The sequence below is a fragment of the Rhipicephalus microplus genome, chromosome 8 (assembly GCF_043290135.1).
Source record: "Rhipicephalus microplus isolate Deutch F79 chromosome 8, USDA_Rmic, whole genome shotgun sequence".
Classification (NCBI taxonomy): Eukaryota; Metazoa; Arthropoda; class Arachnida; order Ixodida; family Ixodidae; genus Rhipicephalus; species Rhipicephalus microplus.
In genome coordinates, this window is record NC_134707.1 from 48168204 (window position 1) to 48183604 (window position 15401).

The 15401-nt window shown below is 46.0% G+C and overlaps 1 protein-coding gene across 1 annotated transcript in view; it reads left to right on the top strand.

Moving 5' to 3' along the window:
* Positions 1–1473: 1473 nt before the first annotated feature.
* LOC119164442 (venom metalloproteinase antarease-like TtrivMP_A) overlaps positions 1474–15401 on the top strand; it is a 40791-nt gene continuing 26863 nt past the window's right edge. The window contains exons 1-4 of the mRNA XM_037416632.2: positions 1474–1683; positions 11675–11844; positions 14040–14132; positions 15259–15385. Coding sequence (XP_037272529.2) covers positions 1593–1683; positions 11675–11844; positions 14040–14132; positions 15259–15385 — 481 coding nt within the window. The 5' untranslated portion in view covers positions 1474–1592. The remainder of the gene's footprint in view (positions 1684–11674; positions 11845–14039; positions 14133–15258; positions 15386–15401) is intronic.

The following is a 15401-nucleotide window of genomic DNA, read 5'->3' on the forward strand; positions in this document are numbered from 1 at the left end:
GTGTAAGACTGCTGCTGTAATTAGACTTTCCCTTTACCGGGCACAGGTTCGCCCAAATAAACAGTTAAATCCCAACACGAAGTTTTCTGTCTTTGGCCACGTTACGACCCCGTGACAATAGCAAAGCTTGCACCTAACTACCGACGGCCGTCAACAGGTCACCACGCCTCTACTAGGTGAGGCCTTTAATATCAAATGGCTCGGGCAGCTTTTGCGCATTTTAGTAATGGTCTGAGAGGCGATAAGGCCATGAGGCACAAACTTTTTTCGAAAATATAAGTACACGATAGGGCAAACGTTCGCTGTTTCTTCTGTTTTGGGCGTCATTGCTTCTGGCTTCTCTAAATACACTCCCGCTCAACGGCGACAGTTCAGCAGCTTTCTATGACACAAATACGCGTGTCCGCGTCAAATATCACACTTTCTATTTATGCTTGTAAATGTACACTGAGGGTGAAGTAAAAAAAACCTGGACACGGAGATGAGGAAAAAAGGTAGGCAGGAAGATTCGTTAATGTATATTGACTGTTACAGAATCACGAGAAGAACTAAACTCTCACTCTGTTTGCGCCAAAGAAGTAATGCGTCCTATAGTGGAGCTGTGCAAATAGCAAAATTTTGGGTGCGAAGTTAAATAAAACGTTGAAGTGCAAAACCGGATTGAATATTTTTCCAACATTTCTCAAATATTGCTGCAATAACTTTCGAACACTTGGAAGGAAAGACATTGCAAAAACAGTTGGGGAGATTTCGAAGCATATTCTTATAAATCAGCAACCTGAAACTTTTCTCTTGGTTAGGGGGATCAAGCGCTGGTGGGATGGGGGAATGTCTTGTAGTTGCGGGATAAGAATAAAAAAATTCAGAGACGTATTTGTAAATATTTGCATATTTGATGCACTCAAAGTGTTACCAACCACATTTTGTTACAGCCAATATTACGAAGGTACGTGAGGATTAAGAGCACATGATATTACATTTGGCTGACGTCTGTGATAGCATGTGTTCTGCCTTCTTTGGTGAGAATAGGTTGAATGTTCAATATTTCAAATACACACTGTACAAAAAATTCATGTGCAGATAATTTTTTTTGATAAATTTGTATAAATTGCAGGTAAAAACACTGCATGAAATTACTTTAATACATGGTGCGGGAATCCCCATGAAATATAAGCTGTAGTTCAGGCCCTAAATGTGGCTCTACGTATCTTCAGACATAAAACTAAAAATGCCTGTATGATGAAGAGCCTGATTACCTTAGCAATGTGCTCATCAACTTTCTTTTTTTATGTAACTTCGAAAATATAGGGCCTCAGCTGCCTACACGTTGACGTCATTTCATATACTAACTACTGAATAAACACCATGCACTTTGATATCAGAAAACAATCAAGTTGTTAGAGAAAAAGAGCATTCACGGACTTCTATATATGACACAAGCACCTTTGAAGTTCACCCTTACTTTCAGAGAAGACATCCATATATCACCGCACACACTGCTAACACCAACGATTGCGGTGAAACAGACTCGAGAGATGAATAATATTTAAGGACAGTTTCTTAGAACTTGATTCCCTCAACCATATCCAGCCATGCCCTCATGCAAGCAAGTTACGTCAATTACATTTATTGCCAGTGCCGTATGGCTAAGCTCATTGCTACAGGGCTGCCAAGCTGCTGCACGTAAGTGTGATCACTCACCTAAGTACACTTGCGTTTTTAATAACATACATATATCTAAAACACTACGTACCATACACGCTCTTTTTTGGAGGAACGTTCATTCGTCTTATCACTGGGTGAAAAAAATAAGCGCATATATATATATATATATGCAATAAAAGTGTTACCGACCGCCATTCACATGTGTTGGAGGCAAATATGCTATTCCTCAGCCGCACCACCTCGCGGAAGCCCAAATGATGCAGTGGACAATTGTATGCTCCCTTCGTGTCAAGTGCGATTATTTCTTTACCTACTTCCCCGCGAGCCGAAGCATGCATCCTGACCGTGAGACTGAGGAAAGATGTCGATAGAACGAAAGGTTTCAGGCGCAAAAATTGCACTATCTTTGTGCCACAGCAGCGATGGTCAGTCGGAAAGTGAACTGGAGTGACGTGATAGTTTGCAGCTAATGTTCGCTCGCTGATTGTGTAAGGTCCAAGGAATGGCGACCAAATCTTCTCACATTATCGGGGAACGCGACTAGGCGTCCAAAGGAGCACTTCGTTACCAGGGTGAAAAGAGACGCCCCAACGAGTGTTGTCGCACAACTGCTTGCCATCGTGTGCGATGGCTTCTGTAGATAGCTCAGCAAGTTTCAGCCATTTTTGAAGTCTCGAAACAAATTATTCGGCTGTAGTTTGCGAAATATATGTAGTAGTGCGTAAGAATAAAGTGTAAATGATGGATGTAGCTGAACGGCCATAAACGAGGTAGAAGGTTGAATACGAAGTATACGTTGGACGGCGTTAATATACGCAAACGCACCAAATAGTAAAATTTTGTCCCAGTTGTCGTGAGCTGGCCTAATATACGGGGCCTGTGATCTCAATTAGTGTGTGATGGAATAGCTCCGTAATACCTTTAGTTCGAAAATGGTACGAAGACGTTCTCTTGTGAACTATGCCGAAACTTTCAGGCTATCTGTCAATTACTGAGCACAGAAGTGTCTGGCCGCGATCGCTTAAAAGGACGCGGGGCACACCGTGGCACAAACGACGGCTTTGACAAAGGAGGTGGCCACGTCAAATGCAGAATTAAAGCGCAGAGGAGCGGTCTCCGCGTACAGCGTGAGATGGTCAATTACCCTCACGAGCCGTCGACATCCTGCGGACGTGACTGGAAAAATTCCGACAAGGTCAATTCCAAGAATGGCGAAATGTAATGTTTCTCGGGACATTCGATTGGTTGTAACAAACCAGCAGGAGGCCGTTTGTGCTGTTCACATAGTGCGCATGAAGAAACGTACTTTGCGACAAAAGTGGATATTTCAGGCCATAAGAAGAGGCTTCTAGTGCGGATCAATGTTTTGTGAAATCCGAAGTGGCTGGCAGATGGGTCGCCGTGAAAGGCTTCAAGTACCTGCGTACGAAATGAACATGGCAGTATAGGAATCCACTAGCGTTCATTATTATTGTATGCATATTGGTAGAGAACGTATTTTTCAATCAATATTTGTCTGATTTGTCGACGCAACCTTGAATTAGGTGGTGTCGACTTTCCGCAGAGTCGTTAAAATTTGCGACAGCAGTATGGGTCTTGCTTTTGAGAGACGGCCAACTGAGTGTAGCGATTGCGCTTAATTGGGTTATGAACTACACTTTCCGATAACGTTGGTGGACATGTAGCTTCATCGTCATTGGACGAGCATTGAAGGGGCTTGCTCTTGCCCAGAGTAGATGGTAGCGGGAGAGGACAATGAGAGAGGGCATCGGCATCTTATTGTTTTTTTTTTCAGATTTGTCAACAACGTGAAAGGTGTAAAGTGCAAAGTGCACTTTGCACTTTGCAACGTCAAAGGTATATTCTTGCAGTCGGAGCACCTAGCGGCCAAGGCGTCTGGACAAATTTTTGAGATATGACAACCAACCTAACGTGTGGTGGGCTGTAATTACTGGGAAATCGGAACCGCGAAGGTATGGGCGAAACTAGTGTATGGCCTCAACTACAGTCTGTCATTCCTGTTCTGTGATCATTCAGTTTGGTTCCGCACTCGCGAGTGTGCGGCAGGCGCAGACGACGACTCTTTTATGACTACTTGCATGCTATTGTAGACGAACGACGCAGATGCCATATCCGCTAGCGTCGGTGTGTGGACCAGTAGGGACCCGCTCTTCGAACACAGTCGTTTGTCCATGTGATGGCTCTACCTGACGTCAGCAGCCTGTACAGCGGCAATTCGATGGAGGATAAATTGCGGATAAAACGCCAAAAATAGAATGCAAGGCCAAAAAAGAACTCCGTAATTGATATAGATTTTCCGGGTGAGGGAAGCGCGTCACAGCAGTCACCTTGTCAGGGTCTGGTTGGACACCATCTTTACTAACAAGTTGGCCCAACACGATGATGCTCTTTCTGGCAATATCATATTTTTTTCCCAAATAGATGCAGCACGGCGTTGTAGATGCACGTCAAAACGTTATCCAAGGACCGAAGATGCTAAAGGAAGGTAGAAAAACAATAACAATGTCATCCAGGTACCACACACAGGTATTCCACTTAAGGCCATGAAGAGATGTAACTATCATACACACAAATCTTGTTGGAGCGTTGTATGAATCGAAAGGAATTACATTGCACTCGCAGAGACCATCGGGTGCTGCAAAGGCCCTCGTGTACTTGTCAACTTTCATGCGTATATATAGCGCCATCATGGCCCGACTGGTCATGATCGGTCAAAAAAGAAAGGGTTTTCACGACACGCGAGCCCTTACCTTAGCTTGCCACCGTCTACACAAAAGTGACTGCCATCCAAACACAAAGAGCGCAATCCTTCTAAGAAAATAAGCACTCACGACACTACTCGCACAGCGCAGTGATACCTGATTTGTTTTCCTTCTCTTCTTCTTTTCTCATTTTTTAAAAATTTTTTCTGTCTTTACCGTTCTTTTTTCTCACTGTTGTGCGCAAAAGGATACGAGGACCCGGTGCCCCGGTAAGCGCCAGAGACAGGTGGGGCTGGTGGTCTAGCAACGATGGCAGCGTAGGCCAGCGGCTTAGGGACCGATGGCGATGAAAGCAGTGCCTACGTGACCTGTGTCTCAATGACCTGGTGTAGACGTGGGTCTAACGAGGTCACTGGCTTGGATGCTTCGGCCAAAAGGGAAAGTTGACGCGCTACTTCTTCACGGATGAATTCTTTGATGTGGGCCAGTAAGACGGTGTGATCAAGAGCGAGGTCGTGAACCAGGGCGAAAATTTCAGCTGCATCTTCAGCGGCCCCGTGCGTCGAGACACGCTGCTTATGCAACTCGTCGTACTCCTGACAGAGTTAGACAACGTCGGTGACAGTCTGTGGGTGCCTAGCTACAAGCACCTGGAAGGTATCGTCGTCAACTCCTTTGATGGTGTGCTTGATTTTGTCGTGTTCGGCAAGAGATGAATCAACGCACTTCCAAAGAGACAAAACACCTACGATGTAACTTGTAAAGGTCTCGTGCCTACGCTGGACTCGACTACGCAGACGCTGTTGGGCGCGAAGCCGGTGCACGGTGGGATGACTGAAGACCGCGGCGATGGTGGTCTTGAAGGCGGACCAGTTGGTGATTTCGCCTTCGTGGTTCTTTAACTAGAGGCTGGCCAAATCCGGGAGGTAAAAGCGCACGTTCGTGAGCTGGTTGCGGGCGTTCCATTTGTTGGAAGCGCTTACGATTTCGTTCTTCTTGAGCCATTCGTCGACGTCATGTTCGTTGTTGCCCCGAAAAATTGGTGGGTCGCGTTGCCGAGGCACGCCAGTACAGAAGACTGTTGTTCGTGGGGCAGCTTGAGAAGGGCCAGGAGCATTCATGGTGCAAGGTGAGGGTAGCGTCAGATTTCAAAGTTCCAGGTGGATGGAAACCTCGGCTCCTCCACCACATTATATAGAGTTGTTGTGCGTCGAGAAAGCTTCAGACGCAGCTTGGCGATAGGTGTTTTATGAGGGAGGTCTGCCCACCAGTGAGCGGCGTGCGCGAGCTACTACTACAGCCACCGATCATCATCGTATTAATCAGTAACAGCGAAGCGTCGGTCATTCAGAATCTTTAAAATATATATATATATATATATATATATATATATATATATATATATATATATATACATATTGCCACAAGGCAGTAGTGGGATTGGGGCATAAAGCGGTAGAGGGTCCCTGGCTAAAAGAGAAGACTACGAAGTGGATAGAGACTGGTTCCAGCCCGCCAGTGCGCCAGGCATTGTCATCGCGTGTAATCGTTGTAAATATCTGTAAATATACGTTTTCTTGTAAGATTATTGGTGGAGGTGCTGGGTACGCCTACCTGGCTTTTCCGGCAAACCAACACGGAACTTCGGAGTGGTCGCCACCTTCATTTTTCTGCAATGGCTCAACAGGCCCACCCACAAGAGCAACAGCAGCCGCAGCTGCAGCAGCAGCACCAGCACCAGCACCAGCAGCACCAGCACCAGCAGCAGCAGCTGCCTCCTCTGATTCTCCTGCCTCCACGAGACCCCGGAACCTTCTCGGGCACAGGCAAGGACAAGGTGAATGTTGAAGATTGGGTCGCTTTGTACGAGCGCGTGAGCGAATACTATAGGTGGGACCCTACGTTGATGCTGGCCAACGTTGTATTTTACTTGCGGGATACGGCACTCACCTGGTATGAGACGCATGAGTCGGAGTTGACCAGCTGGGACGTTTGCAAACTGAAGCTTCTCGAGTTATTCAGCAGGCCATTTGGGCGACAGCACGCCGCGAGGAAAGACCTGGAATGTCGCGTGCAGACATCGACAGAATCGTATATGTATCTTACATACAGGACGTATTGGGCCTCTGTCGAAAGGTGGACGAGAACATGAGCGAAACTGACAAAATCGCTCAAGTATTGAAGGGAATTGCCGATGACGCGTTCAATCTGTTGATCGTTAAAGATTGCGCCACCGTCGACGCGGTTGTGAAGGAGTGTCAGCGCTTCGAGCACGCCAAGAACCGTCGCATAACCCGCCAGTTTGCGGGTCTGCCTAATACTGCAGCCACTTCGACTTGTGAAGACAGCCCCAAGTTCACGCAAGCTACATCGTCCGAAAATGTCACCCGAATCGTTCGTCGCGAACTCGAAGCAATGGCTCCTGCAGCCATCGCCTCTGACGGTCCTCAAGACAACGCATCCACCGTCTCCCTCATCCAAGCCGTCGTTCGCCAAGAAATAGCAAATCTCGGCATCACACCTGTTTGCGCTGTTCGCACCACCGAGAGCTCGGCTTCTGTTAACCAGATTCCGGTGTACCTTTCACGCTACCCTTCCGCTACCGAAACCCTGCTGAATGGAGAACGTCGAATGATAGACCAATCTGCTTTCACTGCTCTCGCGCCGGCCACATTGCACGCTACTGTCACAATCGTTGGTCATCCAATTCATCTTGGAACACTGGGACATGGCGTCGCTTTGAAGGCAGTTCTCGCCGCTTTTCTACTCCATACAATCCACAGCCTGCTCCTACTAACGTTCAGGGCCGAAGGTTCAGCCGGTCGCCATCACCCCAAGGCCGCCGATCTCTCTCGCCGATGATTTCTCGATCCAGGTCCCCTGCACGACCTGGGCCCTCAACCTCGGGAAACTAGACCATGCAGCTCCCGGAGGTGACGCTGCATTAACGACCCATTCTGCAAATCCTTTGTTGACGATTCCTACACGCCGCAATATTTTGGACCTTTTGGTGGATGACGTTACCGTTACAGCCCTGATAGACACTGGTGCACAAGTTTCAGTCATGAGCGCTGCTCTCTGTACTAAACTGCGAAAGGTGATCACGCCTCCTATTAAGTGTGCAGTAATGCTTGCCGATGGGAGCACATCTGCCGTTCTCGGCATGTGTACCTCTCGCGTATGTATTGCTGGGCGCCAGACCGTCGTATTGTTCACCGTGCTTGAGCAGTGCCCACATGACGTGATTCTTGGCCTCGACTTTCTCTCTGCGCACTCCGCCCTTATCGACTGCTCGACAGGTCTTCTTCAGTTGGAACTGCCTTTTGACGCCGCTGTTGCCCATGACGCTCAAAGTCGCCTTTGTGCCACCGAGTTCCTGCATCTTCCGCCGCAAGCCGCGACTTACGTGCAGCTCGTGTGTGATCCGCCTGTGCGCGATGGTGAATATGTCGTTTCACCTATTACCGACGTTGTGCTAAAGCAGTCCATTGCTGTCCCGCACACCGTGGTGAGAGTATGCCACAATCAGACCCATTTGTCTCTTTTGAACTTTGGTTTCTCCACGCATGTGCTGCCTGCTGGTATTAAACTAGGCGTCATGTCGTCGCTGCAAGAGTGTGATATTTCTGAACTGTCGGCTCAGCAACCTACTCCGCATGTCAACTTGCTCACTGCGCCCAACCTGTCAAGCATTGACATTGCCAAAATGATAGCGCCAGATCTTTCGCCCTCCGAAGCACAAGACCTCCACCGTCTGTTGACATCCTATGCGGACATATTCGATCTTGACAACCGCCCTTTAGGCCAGACATCAGTTGTGACCCATCACATCAACACCGGCGATGCCAACCCAATTCATCGCCGCCCTTACCGCGTCTCCGCCGCCGAACGCTCTGTCATCCAGAAAGAGGTCGAGAAAATGCTCGCCAAAGGCGTCGTCGAACACTCATCTAGTCCGTGGGCATCCCCGGTAGTGCTTGTCAAGAAGAAGGACAACACATGGCGATTTTGTGTCGACTATAGACATCTCAACAAGGTCACTAAGAAGGACGTTTACCCTTTACCAAGAATAGATGACGCCCTTGACTGCCTTCATGGCGCAAAGTTTTTCTCGTCCATTGACCTTCGATCTGGTTATTGGCAGATCGCTGTTGACCCACGGGACCGAGAAAAAACAGCATTTGTAACCCCCGATGGGTTATATCAATTTAAAGTAATGCCGTTTGGGCTTTGTAATGCGCCGGCCACCTTTGAGCGCATGATGGACTCCCTTCTGCGCGGCTTCAAATGGTCCACTTGCTTATGCTACTTGGATGATATAATTGTTTTTTCACCGACGTTCGCAAGCCATCTAGAGCGACTGTCCAGTATTCTCCAAGTATTTCGCAACGCTGGTCTCCAGCTGAACTCTTCCAAATGCCGTTTCGGCCGTCGCGAAATAACTGTACTTGGTCACCTCGTTAACGCATCTGGGGTACAGCCCGATCCGGACAAAATTCGCGCATTGACTCAATTTTCCGTGCCCTCTTCTCATAAGGATGTCCGGAGCTTCCTTGGTTTGTGCTCCTATTTTCGCCGCTTCATCCGAAATTCCGCTGATATTGCGCGGCCTCTCACCGAGCTTCTTAAAAAAGACGTCCCATTTACCTGGAATTCGCCTCAGAGTGCTGCATTTTCGGCGCTCATTGCAGCCCTCACGACTACGCCAATATTAGCCCACTTCGATCAGACTGCCCCGACAGAAGTTCGTACGGACGCGAGTGGCCACGGAATTGGTGCTGTTTTAGCTCAGCGTCAGCATGGACGTGACTGTGTCATCGCCTACGCCAGCCGCCTTTTATCCCTTGCCGAGAGGAACTATTCAATCACCGAAAGAGAGTGTCTTGCTCTTGTTTGGGCTGTCGCTAAATTTCGCCCGTACCTCTTCGGCCGCAGTTTTACTGTTGTAACTGATCACCATGCACTCTGCTGGCTTTCCTCGCTAAAGGATCCCACGGGACGTCTCGGTCGTTGGTCTCTACGCCTCCAAGAATACACCTTCTCGGTCGTGTATAAATCTGGTCACCTCCATCAAGACGCCGACTGCCTGTCACGGTATCCAGTGGATCCACCAGACGCCACAGAGAGAGCTACGGAGGCTTGCGTCTTATCAATATCAGACTTTCTTGATATCGCTTCTGAGCAACGCCGCGACCCGGATTTACTTCCCATCATAGAAAGCCTGAGTTCCGCTACTCCACCCACTTCTCTGAACTTGTATTTCCTTCATGTAGGAGTTCTCTACCGCCACAACATGCGCCCTAACGGCCCTGACCGCCTTCTCGTCGTGCCTTCCCAGTTGCGTGTAGATGTTCTCCGACAGCTTCACAATGAACCTGCCGCTGGTCACCTGGGAGTCACTCGCACTTATGATCGCGTCCGGCGCCGTTTTTTCTGGCCACGCCTATATCGCTCTGTGCAAAAGTATGTTGCCAGCTGCGACCTTTGTCAACGTCGAAAACGACCAACATCGCTTCCAGCTGGCCTTCTTAACCCTATTGAGATCCCTGCTGAACCATTCTACCGCGTAGGGCTCGACCTTCTCGGGCCATTTCCCACTTCTGCATCCGGGAACAAATGGGTTGCCGTGGCGACCGACTACGCGACACGTTATGCGATCACCCGCGCTCTTCCAACCAGCTGCGCTACCGATGTCGCCGACTTTCTGCTACATGACATCATATTGCATCACGGCGCTCCTCGACAGCTCGTTACTGACCAAGGCCGATACTTTTTATCTCGCGTCGTCCAGGATATCGTACGTTCCTGTTCCACGAACCACAAGTTCACAATGGCATACCATCCACAAACTAATGGACTTACAGAGCGCCTGAATCGCACTATCACGGACATGTTGTCAATGTATGTTTCTTCAGACCACCGTGACTGGGACGCAACGTTACCCTACGTCACCTTCGCTTACAACTCCTCCAGACATGACACCGCAGGCTATTCCCCGTTCTACCTTCTTTATGGACGGGAACCCTCTCTGCCTCTTGATACACTCCTTCCCGCTGGTTCAAGCTCTCCTGTCACATACGTCCGCGATGCCATAGAGCGAGCCGACGCAGCACGACAGATTGCCCGAGAACGACTCATGCTTTCTCAAGCCTCTCAGAAAGATCGATACGATCGTCACCACAGTGAAGTTTCGTATGCACCAGGTTCTCTCGTACTCTTGTGGACCCCATGTCGTCACATCGGCCTCTCCGAAAAACTTTTATTTCGCTATGACGGACCATACAAAGTCCTTCGCAAGATCAGCAACCTCACCTACGAGATACAGCGAGTCGTCGACGAAGCGCACTCAATGCCACCACCATCCACTGTTGTGCACGTCGTAAGACTGAAGCCTTATGTGTCACCCAACACTCCCCTTTCGTGACAAGCGCCGGGTCGGCGCTATAACGCCGCGGGGTAGTGCCACAAGGCAGTAGTGGGATTGGGGCATAAAGCGGTAGAGGGTCCCTGGCTAAAAGAGAAGACTACGAAGTGGATAGAGACTGGTTCCAGCCCGCCAGTGCGCCAGGCATTGTCATCGCGTGTAATCGTTGTAAATATCTGTAAATATACGTTTTCTTGTAAGAATATATATATATATATATATATATATATATATATATATATATATATATATATATATATTTATATACGTGTGTGTGTGTTTGTGTGTGTGTGTGTCGCTTCTCTTCCCAAGTACGTTTGGCTCATTGGAAATTTTTTTCAATATACTGGGTGTTTTAAGAAATGTATCCAATATTCTTAAAGAATTACTAAAAGGAGGTATCTGCATGCTATTTGCGGCATTGCCTTCCTGTAGCAGATGGCATCTTCAGAAGGGTACAAACAATCTTTACAGTATAAATTGTAGACATTCACATAATTAACATTTGGACCGTTGGTAATAGCTGGTCGAGTCAAACAAGTGAACTAAAAACCTTTCTTCGTATGGTCCATAGCCACTTGGAAATTTCGTTCAAGTGGCCACGGCTAATCACCGCTGAGTGATGCTAACTAACCGATTTACCTTGCGAAACCGAAACCGACGCACCGGAAGGTGTCAATACAAATTTTAGGGAAGTTAATTTGGAAAAGTGAATGTTTATTGAATGTAAAAAGTATGCCACCTTAGCAAAGATTCCCGCGGAGCATGAATAGAGGACGATTTATTTCGTTTGTGGGATGCATTCACAGCTTTGCGCGCGCCAACATGTTAATTGAAACATTCACAATTGTGATAATTTCAGTGCAAAAACACCAAGATATTGTCTATCCAATGGTCTTTGATGGGCGCGACGAAGGCACAAGAGTCCTCAAACTAAACGACAAGATAATTTTGAACCTGAAGCCCAGCTCAATTCTTCATGAGGACTTTGTTCTTCGAACTTATCGTCATGGCGTACCGGAGCATGTATACGTAAGTCACAAATATATATTTTAAACAATAGGTGTGTCCGATATTTCATGCGGACAGCCTCGCTGGCTCCACGGGCATAAATGGTGACGAAGGCCTTCGTTTAGGTGGAATGATCAGGTCGCCCATGTTGAGGGAAGAGTGCACTTGCTGGCAATAAACTTTCATTCTACCTCTCTTGCAGTTTTTTTTTTGTGTTCCAGCGTTTTCAATAACACTGAGGCTATGTAAAGGGGTATTATCTCGAACAGGGCAAACAGTTTGTTGATTCTGCTTGAATATCGCGATCGGCTCTTTCGTTGTGATTTCTTCGCCAGCAGTGATAAGCAATTCCTAAATTCCCATCGCTTTCGTAACCACTTAGAATCACCACCCTTGCGCTTTATGCCTTGCAGCAAAAGCAAAATCTAAAATGGAGTTGTATCTTCAGACAGTGCAATTGAATCTCAACACCAAATGGCACACATCAAGGTAGCTCAATCAGCGTGTCGAAGTGAGATATATTTTGCTACATTCTAAACTAGAATATATACTGTTTTTATGCATATGTATGAAGGTAGCGAAGGTAGTGTTTGAAAGTAGTGAAGGTAGTGTTTTTATGCCAAATTATGAAGGTAGTGAAAACACGTCCTCACAGTGCAGCGCAACTTAAAACCGCAAGGTAACGCTCATGCTACAGGTAGCAAACTCTGGGTGAGCGTTCATTTGACTTTCTATTTGTATCGCACCGAGAAAACCTAAGTTTTTGTGTGAAAAACTCCGTTCTTAGAAAAACAACCCACCGAAAAATCTCACGTAAAATAATGTACTGTTGACGTGAAAATGCTCAGAAGCTCGTTTCATAGAATTTCCAGTGTCAGCGTAGTGCAATAACGATAAAATCAATAATCGAAACTTGTGGCTTGCATTACGATCAAAGCCAGGCCTTCTCCGTGGCAACAAGGCGGGCTATGCGATTGGTTAAAGCAACTTAGAAAAACTAACACATATGAATGTTATTTCATGGGAGGAGTCTCCTTAACCCATGTCATATTGTGTAACACGTTCTGGTGTTGAAGGCGAAACTGAAGCGACTTCTTCGATATGGAAAGTGCTAGGAGTGGCAACTTTTTGTGAAAGAAAAAGGAAGTTGTAAGAAGCTAGCAACAACAATTTATTATTCTTTCGTAGTATCTGACCTGCCGTCGTATACTAAGTAAAACATGTAGCAGGGTGTGATACCTGACATGAAGTTTTGTTGTAGGTGTTCAGCGTCGACTTGTTGTGCCTATGAGATAACCCCATTGTTAAGCCAGAAAATGAACAATTGTTACTTGTTTGACAACTTATGAAGTCAGAATAGGGCTTCACGAAGCTGTTCGATGACGTTCTCATCCGTCTATTGTTCTGTAGAATTATTTTGAAACTGTGTCGTTTAGCAACGAGATGAATCAAAACTTGGCTCCGTATAGGTTTCGCACTAGCATGCATTTTGTGGAAGCACGCACGTATGAATATGTAATGCAACCTTATACCTTATAAATAAATATAAAATTTTTCAAACGCGGCGTATGCTGCTTCTCCAGGTTATCATGTATTCAGATTCGACCTATAGTCTGAAAACTGCGTGTAGGCAAAAAAAAAGAGTAGCCTAACAACGTTTTATTTATTTAAGGCACAATTTACCACACTTTCAGAGACATAGGTCCTGTCCGAAATATTTCCATTACGCACACCAACTATTACATTTATTAGAGATATCTGGATATCATATGCAGCTTAAAAATCATTTTTCACTACCATTCTATACGAACTCAAAAAATAGAAAAAAAGACATCATAGAATGCAAAGAACAAAAAGACAAACTACAGCGTAACTACTTTAATAACTGCTCAGAATCGCTACATTTGCGCTTTATGCCATGCAGTGAAAACAAAACCTGAAAAAAAATCAGCGCGATAGTTTTTTTTCTATTCTCGTCACCCCTTTTTTCACGCTAACATTTGTTTAGGATGGAATCGCACCAACTCACCCTATTGTCCGTTTTGATGCAAGAACTCACTGCAATGCGTTAAGTCATCTTCAAAGTAACTCCGACTCTTTGACTGTGGTGTGATAAAAAACAAGATGTTATTCTGTTACCTGCTCACTTTGAGTACAAGTGTGCGTAGATGTCTGTCTTAAAACTTTTTAACACATACTGATATCTGTTGTTTCAGTATGATGTCAAAGCTTTGGAAGAAGGCTTGTACCACGACGACAAACACCTCGCGTCAGTTATGCTTTCTGAAGATGAAATGTCCTTGAAAGTGGTAAGTTTTAATTGCAGAATGGCCATTAGCACAAATGGAAAGTCTTTTACACACACAAGCTCACAGTAGTGGAACACTAATGTAAAGGTGACAGTGTAGCAGTATTACCCAGAAGATGCGCGTTTGATTATGGTTTAGGTGAAAGCATTTGATTGGAGGTTAAATGCTAGAGCGTTGCATACCGGATAATGTGATTTAATGAATAGACCTTCACATAAACGTCAATAATAAATGTCGTGCACTAATACATTTTTACAGCCTCAGTCGCTTTGAGACGGCAAGCCTCATGACCAAGGTATACAAGTTCAATGACGACGCCATCACAGAACTGCCAACTTTACAATGTTTTGCTTCTAAGGAAGCTCGGAAATCCTTGCACATTGAAGTAAACAAGCTATAGGAATATTCCTTTGCATATGCTTCCGGAGAGTATGGGTGCAGACAAGTTGGCGATTCGCGATTAGAAAAAGTGCCCGCGGAAGACAGAGAACACTGGATTACGACCAGTTCCAGATATGCACTGCATCTTCATATACGCCGACCACGGTAACCAATGCTACCAGTCAAAAAATGCGGAAGGGAAAAATAGTAATATTTGTTAGTTAAATTACAATTTTGATGAATATGGGTAGTGTGAAGCCCATAAATGTCTAGGTACAACTGAAAAAGGACTGAGCAAGTAAAATATTGATAAACACGAGCGCCCGTGTTCGCCCATTTCCCGCTTGCTAAGTCATACTTTGCCTTTAATTCCAGTTTTCTGCATCGCGCAGCTGATCTTAATTGATAAAATGCTGCTTTCCTCAAACGTCAATGATATGACATGAGAAGTTGGAGCTCTCTTGTTTTGTCAGAATTTTCACCAATTTTGGCATCTTTTCTCTTCATCACCTAAATATATTGAGTGATTAGGCACGCATCACCAACATTTACCTCAAATGGCATTTCTTATACGTCATGCTTCATTTTATTTAAGGCACATTTACAACTTGAAACACCTTTTCTTGTCTTCTGTGATCTCAGTGCACATAAGCCGATATTTTTGCGACTTTTTATCCTCACTATTTCAGTGAAATTGACTAAAGCGGATGTTTTAACCACTTTGCATGTGCATATATTCTACTAGAATGGTGTGGTTGGACCGAATCTTAGGATTAGGCCATTGGAAGGAATGGAACGAACAAGTGAAGGTCATTATGCGCATCTTTTGGAACCCATTGAAACAGAACAGTATAATGTGCAAACTGTGCTTGGTAAGCAAACTTTTTC